The sequence below is a fragment of the Syzygium oleosum genome, unplaced genomic scaffold, assembly GCF_021117445.2.
Source record: "Syzygium oleosum isolate NSW1041296 unplaced genomic scaffold, Sole_v2.1 Sole_v2.19, whole genome shotgun sequence".
Classification (NCBI taxonomy): Eukaryota; Viridiplantae; Streptophyta; class Magnoliopsida; order Myrtales; family Myrtaceae; genus Syzygium; species Syzygium oleosum.
In genome coordinates, this window is record NW_026607503.1 from 2,184,782 (window position 1) to 2,209,719 (window position 24,938).

Genomic DNA, 24,938 nt, shown 5'->3' on the forward strand with positions numbered 1-24,938 from the left:
TGTGCCAATTCATGAAGGCATAGGTGGTCGCAACTTCGAAGGGATTGTATTATTCAATCACACGTTGGGATAACTAATTTGTATAGGGATTTCAATAATTGAAGCTATTGAAAAAGTAAAAGAGGATGAAAGAGAATGGGAAAAAAAGGGTATACTAAACTGTTTGACTAGAGGAATTATCGCAGCTGCTAATCTCCAATACCTGAAATTTGTCGAGAACTAAGGCTCCAAAAGCCTTTTTGCGTTAGATTTATTTGATCTTCTCATAATCTTCCTCAGACATAGTTTCATTGCTTGGGTAGCAAAAATGTTAGGGAAAACTACTTGAGTCTCACGACATTTTAAAAACATTCACTTGAGTGCAAGAAATCCGACGCCATAACACTTGTGGTGAACGGTATAAAATGCTATGATACTTAAGTTTTCGATTGAAAAGTTATATAGCAATCAAGTAATCGGAAAAAAAGTTATGTCACTCAAGTGAATTCTGTACATAAATTATGACACTCAAGTAATCGAATAAAAAATTATGACACTCAAGTGAGTGCATCTACAAAAGTTATGGCACTTGTGGTGTCTTTTTTTCATAAATTTGGGAAATGTTATCCCAAACCAATTTGCAATCTTAAATCATAGCCCATTTTAAAACTATTAAGATTCAAGACGGGTCACATAACGGGGTCCAACCCCAAGGGACCCAAGCACAGGCATCGACACCTAAGTCATAGGCTCAACCCCTAATGAACCCATGCCCGGCATCAATGGATCGAACTGTGAGCTCTAGGGACTCGGGCCCAGCGTCGGGAAAAGTGCTGAATAAGTCCTAAACCTTTTGGGATAGTGCCAATTTAGTCATAAACCTATTTTTTATACCAATTGAATCCTAAACCTTTTGATATAGTGTCAATTCGAGTTCTTTTGGCCGGTTTGCTAACGCGTGGACGTCGGTCGGCCGGCGACCGGCCACCGATCCGACGTGGACAAAATTTAATAATATTTTTTTGAATTCTTTTCTTTTTTTTTCCTTCTCCCTCTTCCTTCAGCCGCTCGCCGGGCGGTGACCGGCCCGGAGAGCAAAGGCCTAGATGGACCCCGCCGGCCTCGAGCGTGCCACGTGTCCAGAGGCTGGACCTCGCGTCCGAAGGTCGAGCCTTGCCAGCCCATGGCGAGGCTCGCAGTCGCCGTCGCAGGGCGAGCCTAGGGTCGCTAGATTGCCGCGAGGCTCACCCGGCCCTCGCCATAGCCAGGCGAGGATCGACCTCGCCAGATCCGGCGAGGTCGGGCCTCGCCTAGCCGCCGGCGAGGCTCAACTAAGGGCCCGAGAATGAGCATTAGGGTTCTCGTGCCCAAACGCAGAGTTTCTGATCCAAGCGCTAATATCTAGTCATATTTTGAAAAATGATTTTCAATTTTTAAATAGAAAATCATTTTCCTGAATTTAGGCATAAATTTTCAATTGACTAGGAAAACCTATTCCGTTGACTCGTTTTCCTAAACAATCCAAATGCCGGAAAATGTGGAAAATGTTTTCCGCTAAACAAACAAAGTCAAACTATCCATTTGACGAGAACAAACTACAATCTTATTACACAGGTAAAAAGAACAATATCACGTACCACTACATATAACGGGTATCACTTGAATCACTGTTTGTAGCAGAAAGTGTGGAGTGCTCTATGATGTGCTTATAATCTCATAAAGCTAAAAAATCATGCTTCCCCTGTATGACCACATAGTTTCTTGCTATGAGCATATCGGATATGTACAATTCGAATGTCAAAAAATGCATCTCATACTTAACGTTCGTAGTCGGGTCATGATAAGAAGCTGAGGACTGACCTAGCAGGTACAAAACTTGAGATGGGAGGCACTCTTCTCATTCACAAAAGGCATTCACGAAATCATCTTAAGATACAATTTTGCTGCCTTTCTGATCTAAGCTTCCATTGCTGTCGCCATGCTAAACTGCGCTTTTCTAGAGAAACAAAAGAAAGTAAAATTAGCAATGGCTCTGTGTATGGGCACACACATTTGAGAGAGGGAGAAAGTACCTACAACTTTGCATGTTAAACATCGCACGACTCTACCTAGGAAGATATCCAACCCGCTGCGAAGAGAGAATTTCGATGCTTGCACATCCTATGAATTCCCAACTCGATCACCTCCAGTGGGTATGCACCACACAGTGGCAGACCATCATCACCAATCCACATGGTGGCACCAACAAATAAATGCCAAATCCATATTGCATTTCTAATCTCCTCATAGGAAAGTAGATTGGCATAGAGGGCAATTTGACTTTTGTGAAGTATTGAACCACTTGAAAATGCATTTACTGTGGAATTTATGTTTGCAGACTTTGCAAGCCTTGCTTGGAAGGCTATGGTTCTCTGTGTGGATAATGCTGTAGCAGATAGGGCATTCTTCAATACCTTCAAATTTCTTGTCGATATTCCGTTTCCATATACGAATAGCTTCAGCTAAAGCTCCATTCTGCACGATATGACGACATGATATGAAGTTTCAAAATATGCTTCCGTCAGCTTATAAACATTAGCCACTCATTTCTCCTAAATTACGAGAATTTGGAGCAGATGGTATAAGAACTTTTGATTACTAATATTACTACTGCTGGATCATCACACCCTAAGGTGCACACCCACACAAATTATCTGTACATAAAAAAGGCTTGGAGGGAGCTCATTTTGAACTCCTAAAGTATAGCAGCCCGAACTTGTCAATCACATATAAGTATCCGGCTTAAGATTCCCGAACCTCAGCTTCCAAAAGGCAATAAAAAATAAACAATGAACTAAAAACTATAAAGCATTTACCTGATTGCGCACAAATGACATCATGGACAATAACCACTTCCTCTGCTTGTCTTCGCTAATACCCTTACTCCTTGGACAGTCGACATCAACTTGCTGTAATGGGTATGATGCAGGAAGACGAATGACTAGGTCAAATCCAGTCTCTTCCTTTGTATAGGTGGCAACAACCTCATTTGCGGCTTTGCTTACCCGAATTGAAAAGTTTTCATCTATAAAGCTGGCTTTCTTGATCTGCAACAAGTATTGATGCATCAGACAATTTATAAAGGAAGAAGTCATATCATCAAACTAATCATACATTAAGGAAAGTTTGCCGTAATCAAACTCTCTTGAACATACTACTACAAGGCCACTTAAGTGTAACATTTTCATCCAAAACCTAACAAATTTCATATGTTTAAGTCCCTTCAACAGAAATTACCTGACATAATCTTAATTAAATTACACACACCTGGGATAACTCATTTGAGATTAAGGGAGGGCTGCACCATGTTTTTGTGAAATATTCTATTGTTGACCGGTCACGCAGATATCCAAACCACTCTCGCACGTAGGCAGGAAGAAGACGAAGCATCATTCCAAAAATTGCTCCAGCAAGTGATGCCATTGTCAGTGGCTCAATAGGCCAAAGAGATTCCACTGAAGACAACAAACGACCTCTGGTGATGGCCTCTTTTGCAGCCTCATATACCACCGCAGGAAACTCCGTGTCTTTCTTTTTCTGATTCGATGGCACTGCCACATCCAAAATATGCTGAAATAGGCAGTCAATAATAACTGGATCAACAGAATTATGTATATACTGAACCAATCGCTCTCTTGCAGGTGAAGATGGTAAAGACCATATATGTGATAGCAACAAGGACCAAGCAAGAAGTATGTGCACCTGCAAAAGAAACATCGAATGAAATGGTATTTCATGACCACATCAGTCTGTTTAAACATGGAAGAGCCTACACTATGCAGGTGGCTGACTCTAACACTATATGATAGCAATATGAATGAAATGAGATGCTCATTGACCAAACATTAATACCCGTTCTTCTGCCAGCAAATCCATCTCAAACATCTGATGGGATTTCTCAATCATGGAAGATATTTCCTCCTTCATATGGACATTTTGCTCTTCAATGCTGCTGGAATCCTGCTCGCCATCCAAGGTATGCATAGTTTCTTCTCCGATAGCCAAGTGAGAAACAGTTTCACTGGAAAGCATTCTGTAAGCAGCAAACTGCAACGATGGTGCTGGCTTGGGAGAGAATAGAATGGCATAAAGTGAACTTATAGATCCTTTGCTCAGACCCCAAAAATCTACTGACCTCACTGCTCTTTCTCTAGCAAGGGGAGAGGATTCATTAACTCCACGCGCCACCGACTCCCAAAAGTAAAGATTATCAAGCAGTGAAGATGCTACAACAGAAGCAGCCTTATGAGAGTGTAAACTTGCAATGGCCTCAGCAAGACCAGCACATAAAAAGATCCTAAGTATACCCCCGGTTATTCTATCTTTCATGGACTCCCATTTCTCAGTTCTTGAAGGATCTTGATCATCTGCAACTTTTGCTAGTTGGAAATTGGAGAAAGAAGAATATACTAAAAGTGCAGATTTGGCTGTCTCTATCCGACTACGGTCCCTAATTAAAACAATTTGCTCTAGCTTCTTAATGATGCTAAGATCTAACTTATCAGAACAAGAGTCATCAGATATCAAATCGTTTACATTCTCTACAACGTCCTCCATCATTACAACAACTGATTGAATCCAAAACCTCGTCATGGACAATACGAAGTCCCAATCTTCTTCATTGAAGTCATTGGCACAATAACCAACTGAAAAGACTATTAGCTTTGACAGCAACATCTGCAGATGATTCGAAGCATTTGACAAGTCAATACTGACTCTCTGCTTTCGAAAGAAATCAAGCAAGAGCGTTTTCTCCCTGAGGCTGATCCTCCTCTCTGATTTTGGCACATTTGATCTGTCTGATGCACCTATCGGATAACAAGATACAACCAAGTGGAACCACTCCTCCATGTCTGCATCAATAACCAAAAGAAAGATGCTCACTCAATAGTACAATCAGTAACACTCACACCTTAAGGGTCGTTCGGTGTACCCCAGAAGAAAATGAACATAATTGCTCAATGACAGCATAACTCTAAATTCATATTTTATAGCATGTCATTTTATAAAATTCGTTGAATAACTAGAAAATTAACTAATTTCCATACAAAATTAGACAGGACCATATGTTTGATTCAGATAGAAGAAGTGACATTCAGCACGTAGAGAAGAAGATCATTAGATATCACTACATAGGCTTCATGTATACCACAAAAGGCAATTTGTCGCAAATTCAGAAAAATAATCCCTTACCATTGTCCCTTTGCCATGTGACCAGAGGTGGGAATGACAATAGTCTCTGTAACCAGCCCATAATTGTTTCCTGCACCTCATCATCCTCTAAAGCTAGTGACTCTAAATCAGTGAGATTTTTATGGCTCCGACATAATGGTTGGATAAGAATTCTTATTATCAAAGGAAGAATCCGAAGACAGTTTATGCTGACAGTATCACCAATTAGAAGCTTATTGATAAGCACTTGAAATAAGGTCCTTGCTTTGTCATACTTCCATACATCATCATTGAAAAGGGTCACGACCAAAGACAAAAGAGCCCTCACAAAGGGCTCTTTAATGTTTTTCACTTCATCAGCAGTAGTGCCATAAAAATTGGGAAAGCTCTGTGCGCTACTTCGTCCTTGAACCAGAGCAGCATCTAGTAAAATGTCAAAAATGGAATCTAGTAAACCTTCCCTAGGAGGCTGTGCTTCACTTTGAGCATACGCACTCAACAGTGGTAAGAATGTAGTGATGGAACTGCCCCCAGGCCATTCCCAGGTGCATAACATTTCAGCAGCAAGCCACGCTCGATGGGTAATCTCTTCCACTGTTTCTTCAGACAGTGAGGAAACATGTGAAGTGTTGCGACAAAAAACTCTATCAACACCTTTTTTTGAGATAAGCTTGTCAACCAGAGAAGCAAACTTGTAACCTCCAGAAATCTGCATAGTATACCACACATATTCATTCTACTTCAATTTCAGTTAACCAAAAGCTGAATGAAACTTTCCTTTCCCCATTAGAGAAGTAGGAAATCCAGATTCACAAGTTAGATGATAAATAGACTTTAAATAAAACAATGGTCAAACAGACAGCTAAGGAGGTAGTAGTAAAGTTGGCTATGATGGAGGGAGGATGTCCGAACCAAAGCGGTTCAAGAGCAGCGAGGAGTACAAAAATCATATAACAATTAGCTCTAGGGATAAGGACATAAATATCTTACTTACATTGCTACCAGTCAAAACATTTTCACCACATTGAGAGTCGAAGTCAACTGAGATCCACACAGGCCACTGATCACTCTTCTTGAGGAGCTGCTCAAGCAGAATTTGCTCCTCATATTGACCCAGACAGAAAAATTCAACAACTTCAAGTATCCACTCACAGCACAATGATGTGACCTTACTGGCGTCAAGATCATGTTCTTTTAAGATGGCAAACCTGATAGATTGAACCAAGACTGTACTTGATTTCTCCCGACAGTGAATGCCAAGATCTTGACAAAAATGACTATTTATTTTGCAAAGAAAAGAATGCAAAGATTTGCCAATTTCAAATCTGGTCTTCAAATTCAGTGATTTATCATCAGGCACATCATACAATGAGTCCCCCATGTGGCTTTCCCAGTGAAGAATAAAAATTGCTGCTAAAATATTTGAAACTAGTTCATCCTCATTGAGTGTCATTAAGCAATAAAAGCTTCCCAGAAGAACCTCAAGAGCAGATTTGGCCATGTCAATCTTGTCGCTATGGCTTTCCCCATCTATCATGAGATCTCCTATTCCGGAAGCCAATGTTGAGCCTGCATCTCTCACCCATTTGAAAGAGGACCCAAGGATAAAATAAACCAACTTCTCTAGAAGCGCTTTGAACACCAGGACACACGAATCCCTTGATAGAAGAGAGATCTGATCATCCTTTGAGGAGCCACCAAGAGCAGAGCTGCAAACAGCAAAGTAAATCACAAGGAGACAAAGGAACGTTCAAGACCCTCAGCAACACAGAGCTAACTGTACGGTAGAAGAAAAGCCTAATTTTCTTCTGCATTCGTGAAAACTAGGGTTCCTCATAAAAATGTATTGTAAACTTGGGTTTTTGAGGAAATACAGAACCTAGTTCCATTAAACCGAGATTCAGGGATCGTACAACAACCACACGGGATACAGGATCCTCTGAAATAAACAAGCACATCCCCAAAAAATGATAACATAAGATAGTTCAATGGTAAGTAATTACAACTTAGTTGGACCATGAAGTAACATGCATGCACACTGAGGCCAACCATGCAAAATGCATCACTTCACAATGTCTTTAGCACACAAATAGAAGCTTCGGCAGTAGAAATTGGCCCAGGTTTCTGCTGCAGCCAAGACTTGGGTAAAAAAAGACCATAAACCTACACATGTAGCAATGCATAACCACCCAACAAAAATTCCAAATCAGAAGATAATGGACTATCAGGTTAAGATGAAGAAGGGGAAAAAAATCGTTTAGAAAGAAGATGACTAAACTCATCATGCCACAAGAAGAAGATCACTGATTATTCTTTTTTCTTATTTGGCCAGCAGGTCATTTACTATGCCATAACATGGGAAAACATATCAAAGAACCAGATAATACAAACAATTGATAGAATGTTCCAGCATCCTGCTCATAAACATACCACAAAAAATCGGCTTCTTGAATCCTATTGGGAGGACAGGAACAAGCCACAGCAACAGCCAATGAATCTAAAAGGTCATGACGCCAACGTTCTACATAGGAATTTACATGCAGTTCGGATTCTGCTAACTGCCGCTTAGTTATTTTGTCTCTTGCTTTCTGCAGGAGTGGGCATAGCATAGCTGCATGTTCAGGGTCATCACTTCGAAGTTTAATTGTGTGAGACAAAACAAGGCTCCATTGCTCAGATAAGCATTCATCGTCAAACAATGCAAGCAACAAATCCAGACGGGCAGCACTACAGCTGCCACTTCCTCTCAAGCACCAAGGAACAAATCGTTTCTCAAATATATGCATGAAATGCTCCGACTCCAATTTCCTGCTCTGCTCTTCAAATGGACTAAGAGAAGAACTCCCTTTATCTGGGACTAGAAGTACCTTAACCATCTTGTTTGGTCCAAAAATTGAAATTGCAGCTGACAGGAATCTAATTCCATCTGGTGAGTCCTGGTTCAAGAAAAGTAAACAGTTGAAACACAACATTGGAACTATGGCTAAAAAAAGCACCACAAACTGACCAATATTATGTACTGTGTTCTAAAACAGGAGAAAAATTACCACAAATCATTTAACTTTCTCCTTTTAAGGAGAAAATGTATATATCATTGACATTTGACATTATTCAAACAATGAGTACAGATTTAACAGGGCTGTCATAAAGTTCAAGGAAATCATTGGTTTCATGACAAACACCAGGTGTCAGAAACAGTTCGACAACCTAGTGCCTCCAACTTACTACAGTGAAAAGGCATTTAAATATGACAAACCTGCTCGTGAAGGAAACAGGAAACAGAAAAAAAATTTGTTGAAGTGATATTCAGAGAGAAATCAAAGCACGTGTCTTCAATAGGTGAAGGTAAATCACTACACCAAGAAAGCAAAGATGTCTAGAAATTTTAGCCCACTTAATGAAACAAGAACTGTTCAAAAGGACACAAAAAATTGAATCTTAATGTCAGATTCCTTTATAGCGAGAGTCATTGTTTCTATATCAATTTCCCAAGCATACTAAGGAGGATACAGATTTCCAAGACTACAATACAAAGCACTGGAGAAGTCCCTAAAGTGAAAGATATCAAGTTAAAGAATATGGATTCTCAAAGACATATGAAGCATCATGTATGATGAGCAAGTACATTACTGGCACAGAAGAAAAGGAAGACACAAGTAAGCAACCATATTAGTTAACTTACAAGTGATTCTATCGATGAAAAAGACCCAGCTAACGTTGGTCCCACTATGTAATCCAGGGGCCAGTATTCACTTTTTCTTACAGCATGGTGCTCCATTAGCAACAGAAACTGAATCAATCGCTCTACACTTTCCACGCGTCCTCCATTCTCAGAATGCTGACATATGCCCCTAAAGCTCTCACGAAACGCCACAGAGAAACCAGAAAGCAGATCATGTTCTATCTGAAAGATGCCTGAAAGAATTTCTACAATGCATTTTCCTAAGTCCTGGAGATAGGACAAAGGATATCTAAGAGATGGTTTTTCCATAATATTTTTTCGAACATCAGGACTCCGGTCTTCAGGTGATTCAGTAGATATCCCTGTGAGGATTCCACTCTGAACCTTTGGACTGAAAACAAGCACAAAGTCTTCCCACAAAAGTTTTACAAGAATATTCTCAACAAGAGTACTTTGACGGCAATGAACAGAGCTCACTTCGTCACAATACCTGGCATCGTTGAGAAAACAAACTGTTACAATTACATGAAAAGAACTTACATATAGTATGCTGTCAGACATAATTTCTAATCTCCTACCAGAAAGATAATCAGCATACAAAACATGCAAGACAAAAACTAAAACACCCCACCTGGATGCAATCTGCAATGCCCAAAGGAAGCATTCCTTAAATGCACGAAAGAATGCAGTTCGATCTTCGATAGAGGAAACAGAAGGTTTTCTTCCGGCCCAAAGGTTGTGGAACAAGTCAAGGAAAAATTGTTCCCCCCGAACTACATTATGAGGCATAGTCTCTAGGAACACTAATAAAGCAGGATAAGAGATCTGCTGAGATCCAAAGCATCCACTCCGGAGGAAATGCCAAAGCCGATTTAGTACGATTTTCTGAGCGTTCAAAAAATTCCAACAATCTGGGAAACTTTTTGAAAAGATCAACACCACGTCCCACATCAGTGCATGACATGAAGGATCTTTTTCCTGAAAGGCACCTAATATTGGGGCCGCTAGAGTTTTCAAATTTCCTTCATTAAAAACATGAGGGACATTTTTCATGAAACTCCTCAATACTGCATACGTAGCAGATCGAATGGCAGCACTATCAGACTTCAGGAAGTCTAGAAAACATTTGTGATAGGAAAACAACTTCTCTGCATAAACCATGGCAGTAGACCTGGCTTTTGGACCATGCTTTGGTTCAGTGGTTATATTCTCAAAACCAAGTCTTTCAGATTGCAATGAAATGAAAACATCAAGAAGTGTCGCCAGTGCCAGCAAGGATGAGGTAATCACCTGCAACAAAGGATTAAGAGAAGATCAAGATCACTATTGTAGAGATAAGGACATCAACACATTACTATCACAAGCCAAAGATCTTGCTTCAGCAGAACTCCACAAGGGAAAAAACTCAAAGACAGTATAGCCAGCAGCAAATGTAGCAACATTAATTAACATGATTGCAAAGAGAGGGACACAGGACAAACAACAATGATAAAATATCTAGTTTAAGTAGAAAGCCTCAAGGAGAAAATCATCAATGAATATTACAATTAGCAATTGGAGAACGGCAGTACAAAACACGTCTTTTACTTTCCCTGGGTAGCTCCAGGATTTTAGGTTCTTCATTCAAAAGGAGGCAAAAAATTTCTTGGTAATTGAAAGTTATGGAATTGCTTTATCTCAGGAACCAAGACTGTTAAGCCTTAATTGATAGTTCCAGAGAATTCATATTGTTCATGAGATGAGCACTTACTGAATGGAAAAGCATTAGCAAAGTTGCATGGAATTCATCATTCATCTGTGGGGACAATGAAAATCAGAAATCAAGTGTAAAAGGTCATTAATTTGGTACCTGTTGATGCATCTGTTCTATTTCATCCAAAGCAGCTGCCTTATCAAACAAGCCTTGTGCTGTGAGCTTTAGATTTTCTTCCAGATATATACACATCTCAGTTGCACATAGAGCTAAAGCATCTAATCTCTTTTCCTTGGAAGGAAAGGCTGCCTGTTATTCAAAGAAAGCAAACGCTTAACATCAAACTATTACAGCGGACACAAGAATGCTAGCTAGATTTTCCAACACTTGGTCAAATATTTTTGCGTCAAAAGATCTGCAACCAAAAGTTTATATCTTCATAGCAAATCACAAAATTAGAAACAAAAATAAATTCCTTCCAAACATCTGTAGCATCATAGAACACCCCACAATGTACATTGAAATTTGTCCTCAGTGGGTTTATTCAAGTCCTTGCAGGCTTGCACATGAAAGTCATCCCAGAAGATGGATCAATGGAGGAACTCCCCCAAAATAGGCAATCTCGACTTTATCAACACCAGTGATGAAACCTTGATGAACCATTTTCACCAAGTGTAATGACCCGCCAATGTTTGCAACAGAGGTTCATGTTTCATATTATGTAAACATCAAATGGAAATTGACGAGACTTAAGTCCACGCTGGGATGAAACCAATTGAAACCCATGAAACAACAATGCACACCGTACTAAAACTCCTGCCTGAGGAGGTTTCTGTTGTTACCTATACGCTCATGCTATGAGTGTTTTTCAAATTAAAATATCAACATTGAAAAGATTTATTGCATTAGCTTTAAGTATTCGGGTGGAATTCTATCAATACACTACATCAGACGAAATCATCTAGTAAAGGCTGGATGCACAGAAGCCGCATTGACCCACTAAAAGTTCACATTATTTTCTTTATGTCTTCAATTAGAACACTTGTTCCGTATAGAGTGATTAGGTAATATTCATCATCCTCCAGAACGTTAGCTGGCTTTATGAACTTCTTCCACTTGCATAGTTTAAAATCCTCTACATCAGAAAAGATTAGAATTTGCAAGTACATGCTAGAGTTTAAAGATTTTACAAGAGTCTAAAATATGCTCGATTTTCTTATTGTCATGATTAGAATGCTGCGATGATGTCATCAATTCCATTTTGAAATTTAATTTTCTAATAATGCTTTCAAGGTAATGCGACAAACTCACCATGTGATGTTTATAATTTAATCTATGTGTCCTGGACCAAGAAAAATACAATGACAAAATTGTTGGTTAAAGATTGCGCAGAACCAATTCCACGCAGGATAGTAAGGCTTAGTTGTTTACCATCATTGTTCATCACCAGCTATCATGGACGACGCCTTTGAAGAAGCCTGCTTCGAACTTCAACCATTCAACTGACATGTCCTGATTTATTACCAGCTGATTTAAGATATCCTTGCCTGGTTTATATCCAAGAACCATTGGTGTACAGCATCCCATTGGGTACTGTTGATTATAGATCTCTAAAATTGGCTAACAAATCAACCCCACCGCATACTCGATCAAAAGACACTGACTTACTATAGAATATAAAAAATAATATTGTACATTCTTTCGCCTAATTTAAGTTTTCAATTCGTAAAAAGTAAGTTGGGCTACTAGTGGTTTATTTGATAAATAATTGTCAATGTAGCACCTTACCAGTAATTTCAAAGCAAAATAACTAATAACTGTTCCTTTACAAAATTACCCAGTTAAGGACCCAGATGAATGCTTCAATATTTAATGGGAGTCTGGGACTGAAATCAAAAACCCACTAAAGCTTATCTCTTACAAAATGCTTTCTTGACAAGCGGCATATCCTGTCCTTATCCCTGTTCGATGACACATGGAGTACCCACTCTAGGTAAACATCGTGTGGGGTGCAAAACCCCAGACCCATACAAAGTTTTGTAAATGTAACCATTGAGGCATCCATGTTGGGTAGGAAATACAAAGACCTCCATCCAACACAATTCAAAAGGTATCTAACCAATATAAGAAACCAATGCACCTGAAATGACCGCTTAGAAGATTGGGAAACCTCAAAAACTGGATCGAATTGAGAGAACCACCAAGGTCCCATCAGAGACTTCAAGTGCGGAGCCAAATCTCGCCTGAAGATATGAACAAATTATTAAGAATGCTTTCAACAATTTCCCACAAAAGCAAGGCAAGCACATGTAGGAAATTTTGCCAAATCAATCTTGAAGAATGACCAGTCAAGAACTAGAGCACAAATCCACAAAAGATAATTATAAAAGATTATAATTCTATTGGAAAAGAATAGAGTAATAGTTAGGTTGAGTGATGGATTCTTCCCTTTAATCCTCCATATATCAAGGAAGACCTACAGCAACTCCAAAAAAACACACATCTCATGAAAGCTTCTCTAAGATGGTTGCGGGACCAAATAAAATAGCATCACCAAGATCCATAAAAAGCTAGTTTAATCAAACAAACCCCCTCTAGTTCCAACATTTATACCAATCTCCCAAATAAAGACAAGAAGATATTTTCTTTTCTTGAATTATCAATGGTTTATTAGACACCAGAAGGATATAAGATAAATAATTAACTTAATAAAAGGTTGACAAAAGATTTAAAAGCAATCAGAACTTCCACATGTTATTTGTAGTCTAGAAAAGTAAATACAAATAACAAGCATTCACTGAGCATTTCTCCAAATCATTCTGAAGTAGTACACATGGAGTTTTTAAGTCAATATGATGTCACTTGAGCTAGGGGGACAATCTATAGGTCTACAATAAGGAGGATTTTACTCCATGCACTTAATATTCCTCATTTGAATGATAACATGCACGTTCGATGAGCACATCAAGTAGGAGAATGTTTGCTGATTGTCTGTCACAAAAGTACAGATAGGAGTAAATAAAGTATATCTAAGAGAATAGAAGCTCTTTCCTGATCATCGTCCAAGGTGATTTTAGCATAACAAATGGTGATCTCAAGATGCTACATAACAATCTACAACTTATGAAAGTGGCTCAGGTGCAGATAGCTACCAATACAGTGGAGAAAAACACTCTTATTTGAATTTTAGGGTGTTGCAACTCTGCACGTGATTACAACAAAGAAAAATGATATCTGCCTACAATGGTTAACAGAAAACATTCTTGACGAACAAATGACAGAAAGAGATGTGTTATTTCCCTTTTTTGGCAGGCTGATATTCTGCAAGCAGATCATAGCCATTGCAAAGCTTTAGATGTAATGAGTACGGGTGTCTACAGTTCAGTCCCATTTGGTTTCGCACTAAAACTGCATCAGAAATTAAAATTTTGGATAGGAATTATTTCTTCAAATCAGTATTGAAAGATTGGATAGAGTCCCCTGCTCTCGGCTTCTAAGCTCAAATGCGCATGATTCAAAGAGTCACTAGAGGCGAAACTTAGTAAGAATATCCGACTGAATTATGAAGATCTGAACAGAACTAATTAAACTGGAATGGTATTCAATGGCTAAACCTAAACTTGTCTACCTTATCCTCATTGAGTTCTTCCCACCACTTGAGGTTAGAAATTTTTCAACTTTCATGAAACAAACTCACAGTTATGTGAAGAAGCATCTGAAGATAATTCCAGCAGAGCTTGGACCTGGACAATTAGAAGTTGAACGAGGATTTCTAAATGTTAATGTGTTCCTGATGATACTTAAAACTCAACCAAGCTCGCCAATTTTATTTTTCTGTCGAGCGATCAGGTTAGGGTCCATGTAAGTTTGGGGGAAAATGCATTTAATCGTGAGAGAAGAATTCGAATGAAGTTGAGAGATACAGAAGTTGTGATGATTTCTTCAGCAGTGAACTCATAAAGGAGAGTTCATTTTGCTTTGGAAAGACGTAAACGAGGGTGATAAGGAAAAGGTGTTCGGTGTCATCTTCACTCGGACTCAAAATGGTAACGGAAATAACTATAAAATACTACTATTAGCTGTTTGTTCAGTTCAAATTAGGTTTCGGGGTTTTATACTTTTTGACCAGACAACCAGACTGTCCCGAAAGAAAAAGAATATCAAGTAGGCCCAAAAATCAAATAGTACTACACAATGACTGAAAATTTCCTGTTCCATCAGGGTTTCAGTTCACTGGATTTTTTGCACACCTCTCATAATAAGCAACTAAAAGGCACTTGCTGATTCACTCTCAACAGCTTAATAAAGATAAAGCCACACATCCATATAGAATATAGAAACCAAACAGATAACACCAAAAATAACATGCAAGATTATATGCCAAAAGTTGTCTCCTAAAGATATAAAAGGAATAGCAAGCAAATCGCTCTAGAAATCAGAATGGCAAACTGCTTCAGCAAGCAGAAAAGCCCAATTAGTCAGCATAAAAGGTGAGCAAACTTACCCGATAGAGACAACAAGAACAGACATTGTTTCATGCGTGGCTCGGCGAACTTCTCTATTGTAATCCAGCAACAGCCTCTTGTACTCAAATGCCTACAAAAGCGACAGAACCCTAATAATGAACTATGACGTCGGTCAGAAGACTTCAACATGGAAAATAACAAATAATCATTAACTTAACACTTAATGACCTAAAGAAGAAAATATCCTTATCCTTAAACATCATAATTACCAACACCACCACCACCTAGCTGAAACATTTGCTTGAACTTCAGTCTTCTCACTCCACTCTCCTCAAGCAAAGAAAGGAGAAAACAAAAAGAACCATAGACAAAAAGGTAACACAAGTTGTCCTCTAAAGCTGCATAACATCCTTCTAAATTAGTTTTCCCGCCTAAAAAGCAAGGAAGTGTTTGACAACCACATTAAGTGCAGAAAATTAAACTTTTCCGCAACTGATATTCACCAAATACACACAACTTAATTGATTTTTAAGTCAAAAATCACTTAATGAGGTAAGGAAGGGCTTACTTAGCCAAGCTAAGTACTAAAATATTCGATGGAAAATAAAATCTTGCATATTATATTGTCAAAAACCTTTCAATAATGCTCACTATTCCATGTTTGGTATAAAACTAATAAAATTTATTATGTAATCTTCATCTATCATTAAAACTAACTTTTTATTTTCATCAATTAGAGACTTCGCACTTAATATTCAATACCTAATCTTCAGCACTTATTTTTCGGTTTTATCAAGTGAGCCCAAAGTTTAGGCAAAGCCTGATCATCATGTTTGCAAAAAGCTCCAGTACTAACAATTACCCATGCTGTCAGCTTTTATTGCCAACAAGGAGATATGAGCAATAAGCAATTTAAGTTACAACTGAAGAAATGGACACGCAAGAAGTTTGTGGAAATTGAATCTTCGAATACCTAGCAAAAAGACCATTTAGTATCTTTAATGCAAACAGTCCAGCAGAGATGGATGAAACAAGAAGAGGTATGTGTCATGGTGCGCCTTTATCTTTTAAAGATGCCGGTGACTCCATTTTCCCTTGAGCCACATCAATAAATATCAAATTCTATGCATATAGATAGAAGGAAAGGATCTGAATACATGCAATATTTCTGCCTTTTAACATCACTCCTACTACTATTCTTCTCATAAGTTTTTTTTTTTTGGGGTCGAATTCTCATAAGTTAGAATACAGCATTCCAATGCCAAGGATAAATAGTTCCATAATGCCATTAACCTCCATTGACATGCAACTTTCACTCCTTTCTATTCCTTTCCAACTCTAAGAAACTCTAAAAACCATGACCACTGGCTTAATTTTATGTCCTAGCATTCACAAGCGCCTTTGATCAAAAGAGAAACAGAAAATGCAGACAACGTCGAAAAGGATGTGTTATAAGGACACATAAATGGACCTTACCCATTGTGGCATTACTGGTATTATATCCTCCTTCGACCTCCCCTTCAGCAGGACAGATAAAGATCCCAGTGCTTTAAGCTGTTGAAGAAAATACAAAGAGTAAGAGATACTATAGCGGTTTACCTTCTCTAAGAACTGGTATAGGGCTGTCAATCACCAATCAAAATCATAGCAAGCACCAAAAGTGTACATGATCTAAATCATTGCTATCCATTGATCATAAATAGAATTGCATAGTGATCACCGAGCATGGAGCACCATTTATGACCAAATTATAAACAGTGCCACACTGCCACTGCACTTCAGCTTCCTATGTATGAAAACTCAAATCTCTAACCCTACAACATCATGGAGAAGATAGAGCTACTGAATCCTCGTCATTCAGAATCTAAGATTAACTGAAAATCCCAAAACAAATAAACAATGCGCAATGGATGAACAGAAGAATGATGGCAGCATGTTGAGACCAATATTCTAGTGCCACATTAACACACATTGAATGTCTTCATGCAACACAAACCTAAGTGCACCAAATAATCACTCAAGCAGTAGGAGACCATGTTTTAAGTAAACTAAACACAAACAAAATGATAGACAACCAACATATCCTACCCTGCTTCTTCTCACCCATCGTGTACTCTAATGCACTCGTTCTACACTAGATATCCTAGCAGGCCGTTCACTGGAGAAGATTGACAACAAAATAGAAGCCAGAAGGGAGGGATCTGTGAATAAGTTGGTCTCCATGGCCTAGCTATTACCGATCCTTCCTTATATTGGTGTAGAAAGGCCTGTAACCAACTAATGCCCATCCTCAGATAGGGCAACACTGCCACCGGCCCACCATTCAACCTACTATATCAAGAATGCACATACACCAGCAGGTCCGATAATACATAGTCCTATATAAGGTAAAACCCGTCATAGCTTAATGTTAGATATATATAATCCTGTATATTATTCTAAGATCCAATCCAACCAAAAAAAAATCAACTCGCTGTAAATACAAAGAAATTACTTCACAGCTTTATAAGCATCCTTTTTAGCAACAAATTTCATGCCACAGATTTTTCCTAGAGCCCTTGAAACTTCACTTCTTCCAAGTGAGGCTGTGACACTCTGGAGTTTTAAAATGAAGTGAAGTTACACTAGTAGAATGCAGAAGAAAAGAATACCGATAGTTGCACTGCATCAGTTAGAGAAAATTAATCAATCATTCCCCCCACCCCCACCCCCACCCCCACCCCGTCTTTCATAAGTAGTGCAAAGCACAACCATGTGAAAGAACTAGCTCACCAACAAAACTGAGTCAAATCCTTACTACTGGAAATAATTTGTACAGTCACCGACTAAATACAGTAAAGCCCACCAGGATGAATTGAGGCCTTTTTGCTTAAATCTTAAAAGAAATAACCAGAACCCAAAAGCTGTAAGTTACCAAGTAAATCTCGAAAATTGTCAACCAAACTATAAGCAAAATATACCATATATATGGAAAAAGAAAGAAAATGAAAAGGTCGTTTTATTCTCATCTTAGAGCAACACGGCTTGCGATAACATTCAAATTTTTGCAACAACAGCATGTTCAAAGTACAGCACCTTGGTGGTGGGATCCTTTCTGCCAAGCCTCTTCAAGTGCTGCACCAATTCACCATCTATGCCCTGCATTAAGTTCGCCACATCACCATAAGGACAGTGCCCCCACATGGCTATTTCGCCGCACTAACCCGACACTCTATGAGCTCCCAGCAAGCATCACATACACTTAGCAAAATGATCCAACCCATAACTCTACCATACAACAACAATGACAACCTAAGCCGCATCATAAAGAAGACAAATTCACTTAAAAGGGCGGGCGAAAGACAGAATAAACACGTACGCAAGCAGCGTCCTCGCCGCTGCCGCCGCCGCCGCCGCCAAGCGGAGAATCGAGCCGGGAGCTTCCAAGATATCCTCCGAAGCCCGCCGTCGCCGTCGAGCCGGCCGGCAAAAGCGAAGCTGCAAGGCTGCCAGAAAGCGACGACAATCGAATTCAATCGGAAACCACATGTCAATTAGGTGCAAAAGATTAGCACCGGGAGGGTGTCTCGCGGGGCTACCTGCTGCTCGAAGGGCGCGCCTTGGCTCGAGCTCCTTCTCCTTTTGGCCTCCCCATCTCGGCGAGCCGCCTCCTTCTTTCTCCGGTTTTGTGCTTCTTCTTCTTCTTCTTCTTCTTCTTCCTCCTCCCCCTCTGTCGCAGACGCCGAGATTTCGAGAGCTTCTTTCGCTTTGGATGCTGTTTTGCGATGGTGATTGAGGCTGTGCAGTACACACGGGTTGAGCTTGAGCGAAGCCAATTCAACTGGCTCGCAGCTTCACCGCCTCCGCTCTCTCGCCGCGCGTCGCCGCCACCAAAGGCGGCCGATCGATTTTGTCGCCGTCTCTCTCTCTCTCTCTCTCTCTCTCTCTCTCTCTCTAGCGCCTACAGGTCGAGCTTTTGTCCCCTTAGAAATCGCTTGAACTTATACACAAAGCTCCGTTTGTTGTGCAAAAAATAAATAATCTAAAAAATAATTTTCTTAAAAATAATTTTTTTTATTATTTAAAATAAATAGCTAATAGAAAAATATTTTCATTAATCATGACAATTTTTTTTGGTCACATCATTAACCATGACAATTTTTATCTAAATATTTTTTGTTTATTTTTAGGAAAAATTTCAATTTGGTACCCCAAGTGTGGTCATTTTCTCAAAAAATGGTCCCAAGTGTCAAATAAGGGCCTGAAGTACCTAATTAATCTTAAATAGGGGCCCGAAATGGCCAATTAGTCTCAATTAAAGGCTTGGGTTCGTCGGGCGATCAAATGTTCACCTGTCGGCGAGCACGTCACTGTTCCGGCGGGGCAATTTCGTCTTTTAATTTTATTTTATTTTCTCTTTTCCTTTTCTTCTTCTTCTTTTTTTCTCTTTTCCCTCTGCCGGCCAGAGCTGGGCCCGGCGGAGGTGGCTGGCCTTAGGTGGAGGCCGCCCTCGCCCGGGCTAGGCGGGCGAGGGTCGACCCTCGGCAGATCCGACAAGGGCAACCCTCGCCCTCGCCAGATCTGCCGAGGGTCGGCCCTCGCTGACCTGGGTTTCCCTTGCCGGCATCGGGCGAGGGTCGACCCTCGCACGCCCAACCCGGGCGAGGGCGGCCTCGCCCAATGCCCCCGAGGGCCACCCTCCGCGGCGGCGGCGAGGGCCACCTGCTCGGGATTTGGGCGGGCGAGGGCACCCTCGCCCGAGCCCTCGCCCGGCGTCGGGCGGCCCTCGCTGACGCCGGTGAGGGCGGCCTCCGCCGACCCCGGCTATGGCCGACGGAGGGAAAAGAGAAAAAAAAGAAAAAGAAGAAAAGGAAAAGAGAGAAAAAAAAAAGTAAAAGACGAAATTGCCCAGCCGAAACAGTGACATGCTCGTCGACCGATGAGCATTTGACCGGCCGGTGAACCCATGTACTTAATTGAGACTAATTGGGCACTTCAGGCCCTTATTTGACATTTTGTCCACTTTGAACCCCTTTTTAAGAAAATGACTCAACTTTGGGTACCAAATTGAAATTTTCCCTTATTTTTATAAACGATACAAGTCAGGGTTTTTTTAAAAATGATTTTTCAGATGATTATATTCCGCAAAACAAACGGAGCCATATGGCATCTCTCTTCGTCCTTAAATCGAATCGATACTTCGTTCACATTGAGCAATTTGAGGTTTTTGTTTTTCATTTTCTTTCCCTTGAATGCGAAAATCAATACCCCCACCGAATGTTAATAGGTTCATTATAATAAAGCCGCTCATGTCTCAAAAACCAATCACGTGATGTCATGTGACCTATTGGCAGCAAGGATTTGAGGACAAAACCGTTCTTCTATTAAGGCCCATCAAATGGGTGGGTTTGATCAGATTTGGATCGGATCGAAAATAGTCCAATCCAAATCGATTCATTTAATTCGTATTGACCCATTTTTATGCAATACAATTTTAGCGATCCAAACCCAACCCGACCCATATTGTTAAAACACATCCATATTTATACCAAGACATTTAACTTATTTTAAGCTTTTTATGTGAATATGTTACTTCAATTAAAAAATTATCAAATTAAGAAAATAAATCAACTAAATAAAAATATGTTAGTAAAAAAATGAAAAAAAGTTTAAAAAAAATAACCTAAAGATTGAAATGCTTATAAAGAACTAAAAAAGGTATGAATGTGCGGTGATTACACATTTTAATTGCATGCTTTAATTATCCAGGTCAATCTAATTCTTTTTTTTTTAATCTCCAAAGCCAATTTGGGTCCATTTGTACTATATATAAATGGGTCAATATGGGCCGTACTATTTTCAATCCAACCCGATCCGCTCATCCCATTTCATGGCCCCTACTTTTCACATTTACCCTCGCGTGGAATTAAGGATAGGCTAATAACAAGTCTATGAATGCGATTGACATGTCTACCATCATTCGTTCATCTTTGGCAACTGCCCACCACTTTCTAGAGCTTCCATCCACTCGAGTCTTCTTTTCTACACAAAACCAATCAACTTTAGCACCACCATGGACGTTAATGGAGAATCTATTGTAGGGATTAGACTATCGTGACTCTCGCAAACAATGCAATAATGGAGTTTAATGTACCAAATTGAGGTTTCATTAACGAGTATTGAGTGGTATAAGAGTATTGTTTTTACAGTAATAGTCACATGAAGAGGTGTTACAGCTTTTAATACCCTAATAAAGGAAAAATACCAAAAACCATCATGAGATTTCGCCACTATCCATCTTTGCATCCTCCATCTTCAAAAATGGTTGTTTTTCTATTGGAAGATGTTTATGTATGCAACTCACATTAGTCAAAAGGGGGGTTGGCAAAAGTTTCCTTCAACACTTTGCATCTTATAACAAAATACCCTTGATACTCTTCCATGCCCATCCCACCTACTTGGAAACCCTAGACTCACCTCAAATACCTTAACAATGCGACAACTAATGTATTGAACCCACCTTCGTATGGTGGCTGTAGAATTGTAAAACTGGCAGAGACCGTCTCACACGCACAAGTTAATGGTATTAGCACACCCTTTACACATAGAAGCAAATCCCATTGCACATAGGATTTAGCTATCGGAACACCCGAATCAAAGGGGCGTTCCCGTTGGCATTATCTAAAGTAATGTTAAAAATTTTATAAGAGAGATGTCAAACTCATTGACGGCTCTCATTATTTCAGCAACCATATCGTAGGAATCATGCAGAAATATGAACTTCTTAAACGTCAGAATTCGGTGACGTAATTCCCAATCCTCATTGACCCAATGGCCGTTGACACTAGTCCACAGTGCGCATAATTCATAGGGTTGGTCCAAAATCGGAAGTTAAAAGAGACAGGAAGTTATCGGCGCCGCCACTTTCCCTTGGTATAGCAACTTGCAGTTTTCTTATGCTTCTTGTCCGTAAAATGGGTCTAAATTGTGGTTATAGAGCGGTTTGCACATAGTAGAAAAAGCGGGGATCTTCTACGAAGCCAAAGGGTTGGTCCATGATAAGCTAATAAACTACAAGCTCCTACCGATTCCACGTCTTGTTGTACTTAAACGAACTTCCGGCACGTATCGTCATATTTGAATAGCTTCCCTGGATCGCGGACATCTCTGCATCATGGTGCCTCTTCTAGTGGTCAACCTCACTTGTGGATCGCAGGATAATTTGGCACCACATATCTTCCAAACAACATCCTTAACAACATTGGCATTGATCCCGAGCCGGAATGTCCTCCCGACACTAGAAATTCTTCTTTGCGAAGCCGTCATTGTAGTTGTTTGGGGGTTTTCTTCGTGGGGTAAGGGTTTCATGAGAGGTGGCGTTTTGGCCAGGACTAGCTCGTGGCGTTGGACCCAATGATTCTCCTAATTCTCGTATTGTTGTGTCTCGTCGTTATCGAATCGGGCTTGTTGCCTAAGTGGAGTTAGCACGTAAACACTACTGTTGCGAAACTCACCGAAGACTCAAACGATTTTTGTAAGCTGAAGTCCGGATTGAGTTGAGATAATTGGAAACGATTGTTGTTGTTGTTCTCATTTTGAATATAATTAAATCATTGCAAGGAGAAAAGGAAATAATTAGAGAGCATGAGCATGAGGAAGTGATTTGTTAGAGTAAGGATTGATAAATGGCAAAGAACTAGAAGGGCACGGGCCAATTCATTGAGGGAATTATTTTTGTCCAATCATCATTGGATCGTTGGATTTGGCCCATCCAACTTTGAGAGCGGAAAAAAAAAAGAAAAGAAATCAGGCCTATGCCAATCCATTCACGGGCCGGGGACCCAACGGGTTGAGCATAGTACGTTCCTATTTTCCAAAAACGATCGTTCGTATCGTTTAAAATAATTAATTATTTAAAATTATTTTCATATTCATCAAAATTTATGTTTCGACAATTTCGAGAACGGTAAAAAAAAAATTTGTTCATTCATTTTTATAAGTGATTCGAACAATCAGTTTCTGAAAAATGTTAACCAAAGTTTTCATTATTTGCGAAACAAACAGAAACTTTTGAATAAGGCTATCACATGACAATTGTATTACAGTAAACAGACACTTTCATCCTAATTTTATTGATCAAAATTTCTGCATAGAGCTTGAGAAATATTGCAAGGCGCTAGACTTTGTACGTGCATGGCACAGGCTATTATTTTATAGTGTGAAAAGAAGGTGAGGAAGTAAAGAAAAAAGGATGGTCCGATTCCACATCTGCCACAGTAAAAAGTAGAATTTGGGTGCTCTACTTTTATTATCTTATCTGAATAAATAAATAAATAAAAACTGATTCTTGAGTTTCTTGAGCTTTTGGTGCTCGGAAACTGACCTAGACACTAAAAAAATTACACGACTTTCTTGAGGTTCCTTTTAAAAATTTTATTATATTGAAAAAAGATCGTGTTAACGAGTGTTTCATAATATTTTTCAAGCATGTTTTCTAATGTGTATGAGACGGGGTAACTACCACATCCGATAAAGGTTAGTTGGGTGCCAAAGAGCCCCGTGCTCCTATCAACGGGGAAAAAGGTTAATTTGGAATAATTCGCTTTATTCCAACACAACAAAAGAAAACGCGATGTATTAAATTGTGCAATATCCTTAATCGGTTGCTTAATACGCGTCTAGAGGACACATGTTAATAAAATTCAATAAAAGAATTGATTCTTTTGCTTGAAGGCGATCGTATTGATGAACAGGTTTCTCTTTGACTATCAACGAAAATCAGATTCAACCCGGAGCATTGAGTTGGAATGAATAATTATGAGGATGACTTTTCTTTTTTTTTTAATCATTTGGGGCCAAAGTGCGATATTCGCGATTATTCATTATTTTTAAAATATTATATTCCGAAACGCTCTTCGTTTTTCAGTTTAAACTAAATGGTAGTGATTCTAGTATTGAAAATACGACATCGCATGAACCCTAAATATATTATATTCAACGATAAATGCGTAATAACAATATCCATAACAACTTGGCAGTAAGATTGAAACGGGCCGGCTTTCTTTTAGCCTAGCCTTACTTTTCAAAGGAACAAAATGTAACGATTTCATCAAATAAGTAATTCAAGAGAACTATTATCAAGTATTTCATTTAAATAAAAAATCGAATTAGAAAGAAGAGGCGATCAGGAAATTACAATTGAACAACACGATGTTTTCTATCGAACAAATGAAAAGAAATAAAATATAAATATATATAAAGCTTTAGCAAAAACACATGAAAAGAAAAGAGAAAAAAGAAAAAGTCCTTTGAGTAAAATAATGGAAGAATAAAAGAGGAAAAGAAAGGAAAAAGTTGCATATTCGTCGGAGCTGTCGTTAAAAATGGACACGTCGGTCCGAGTTGCTGGCCCGCACTAGTCGTACTCGTGAATAAGTTTCATTTGCTGTGCATTTTTCAAGTTACGATGATTTTTTTACCGTCTCAAATCGCTATTTTCCGATGAAAGATAAGGTAATACTCTCAAAATAAAAGATTTAAAAAACTTTACAAATACTAGACACACAATAATTAGGGGATGATTACAAAAATGGCTCTGAACTTTGTCCTAATATATAATGTGGTTCCCGAATTCTTGATTCGTTCAATGCGGTCCTTGAACTTTAATCCAATGTGTAATGTGGTCTCTGAATCTTTAATTTATTCAATGTGATCTCTAAATTTTTGGTAAATGTTCAATTTAATTCACGAATTATCTAATTCGAGGATTAAATTAAATATATACCAAAATTTTAAAAATCACATTAAATAAATTAAAAATTTAAAAATTATATTACATATCGAATTAAAATTCAGAAATCACATTAAAAATTAAAAAATTCAAGAACCACGTGGATGACCTTTATGAGCCGGCGGGGGTAGATATAAT

At 39.1% G+C, this 24,938-nt stretch overlaps 1 protein-coding gene across 6 annotated transcripts; it reads right to left on the bottom strand.

Moving 5' to 3' along the window:
- Positions 1-1,559: 1,559 nt before the first annotated feature.
- LOC115670226 (E3 ubiquitin-protein ligase listerin) lies at positions 1,560-18,979 on the bottom strand. 6 transcript variants are annotated; one of them, XM_056319874.1, is made up of 17 exons: positions 18,610-18,979; positions 18,390-18,516; positions 18,107-18,169; positions 16,508-16,585; positions 15,070-15,161; positions 12,706-12,808; positions 10,722-10,874; positions 9,504-10,162; positions 8,873-9,362; positions 7,621-8,126; positions 6,185-6,899; positions 5,212-5,899; positions 3,871-4,871; positions 3,286-3,720; positions 2,835-3,065; positions 2,056-2,493; positions 1,560-1,965 (listed from the first exon to the last, which is right to left on the bottom strand). In XM_056319874.1, the coding sequence occupies exons 1-16, from the start codon at positions 18,663-18,665 to the stop codon at positions 2,263-2,265; spliced, it is 5,628 nt and encodes a 1,875-aa protein (XP_056175849.1). In that variant the 5' UTR covers positions 18,666-18,979; the 3' UTR covers positions 1,560-1,965; positions 2,056-2,262. The 6 variants fall into 6 exon arrangements, with proteins under 6 accessions (XP_056175849.1, XP_056175847.1, XP_056175845.1 ...); XM_056319872.1 differs by having other exon boundaries at positions 1,560-1,970; XM_056319870.1 differs by having other exon boundaries at positions 1,560-1,975.
- Between the last annotated feature and the right edge of the window lie 5,959 nt (positions 18,980-24,938).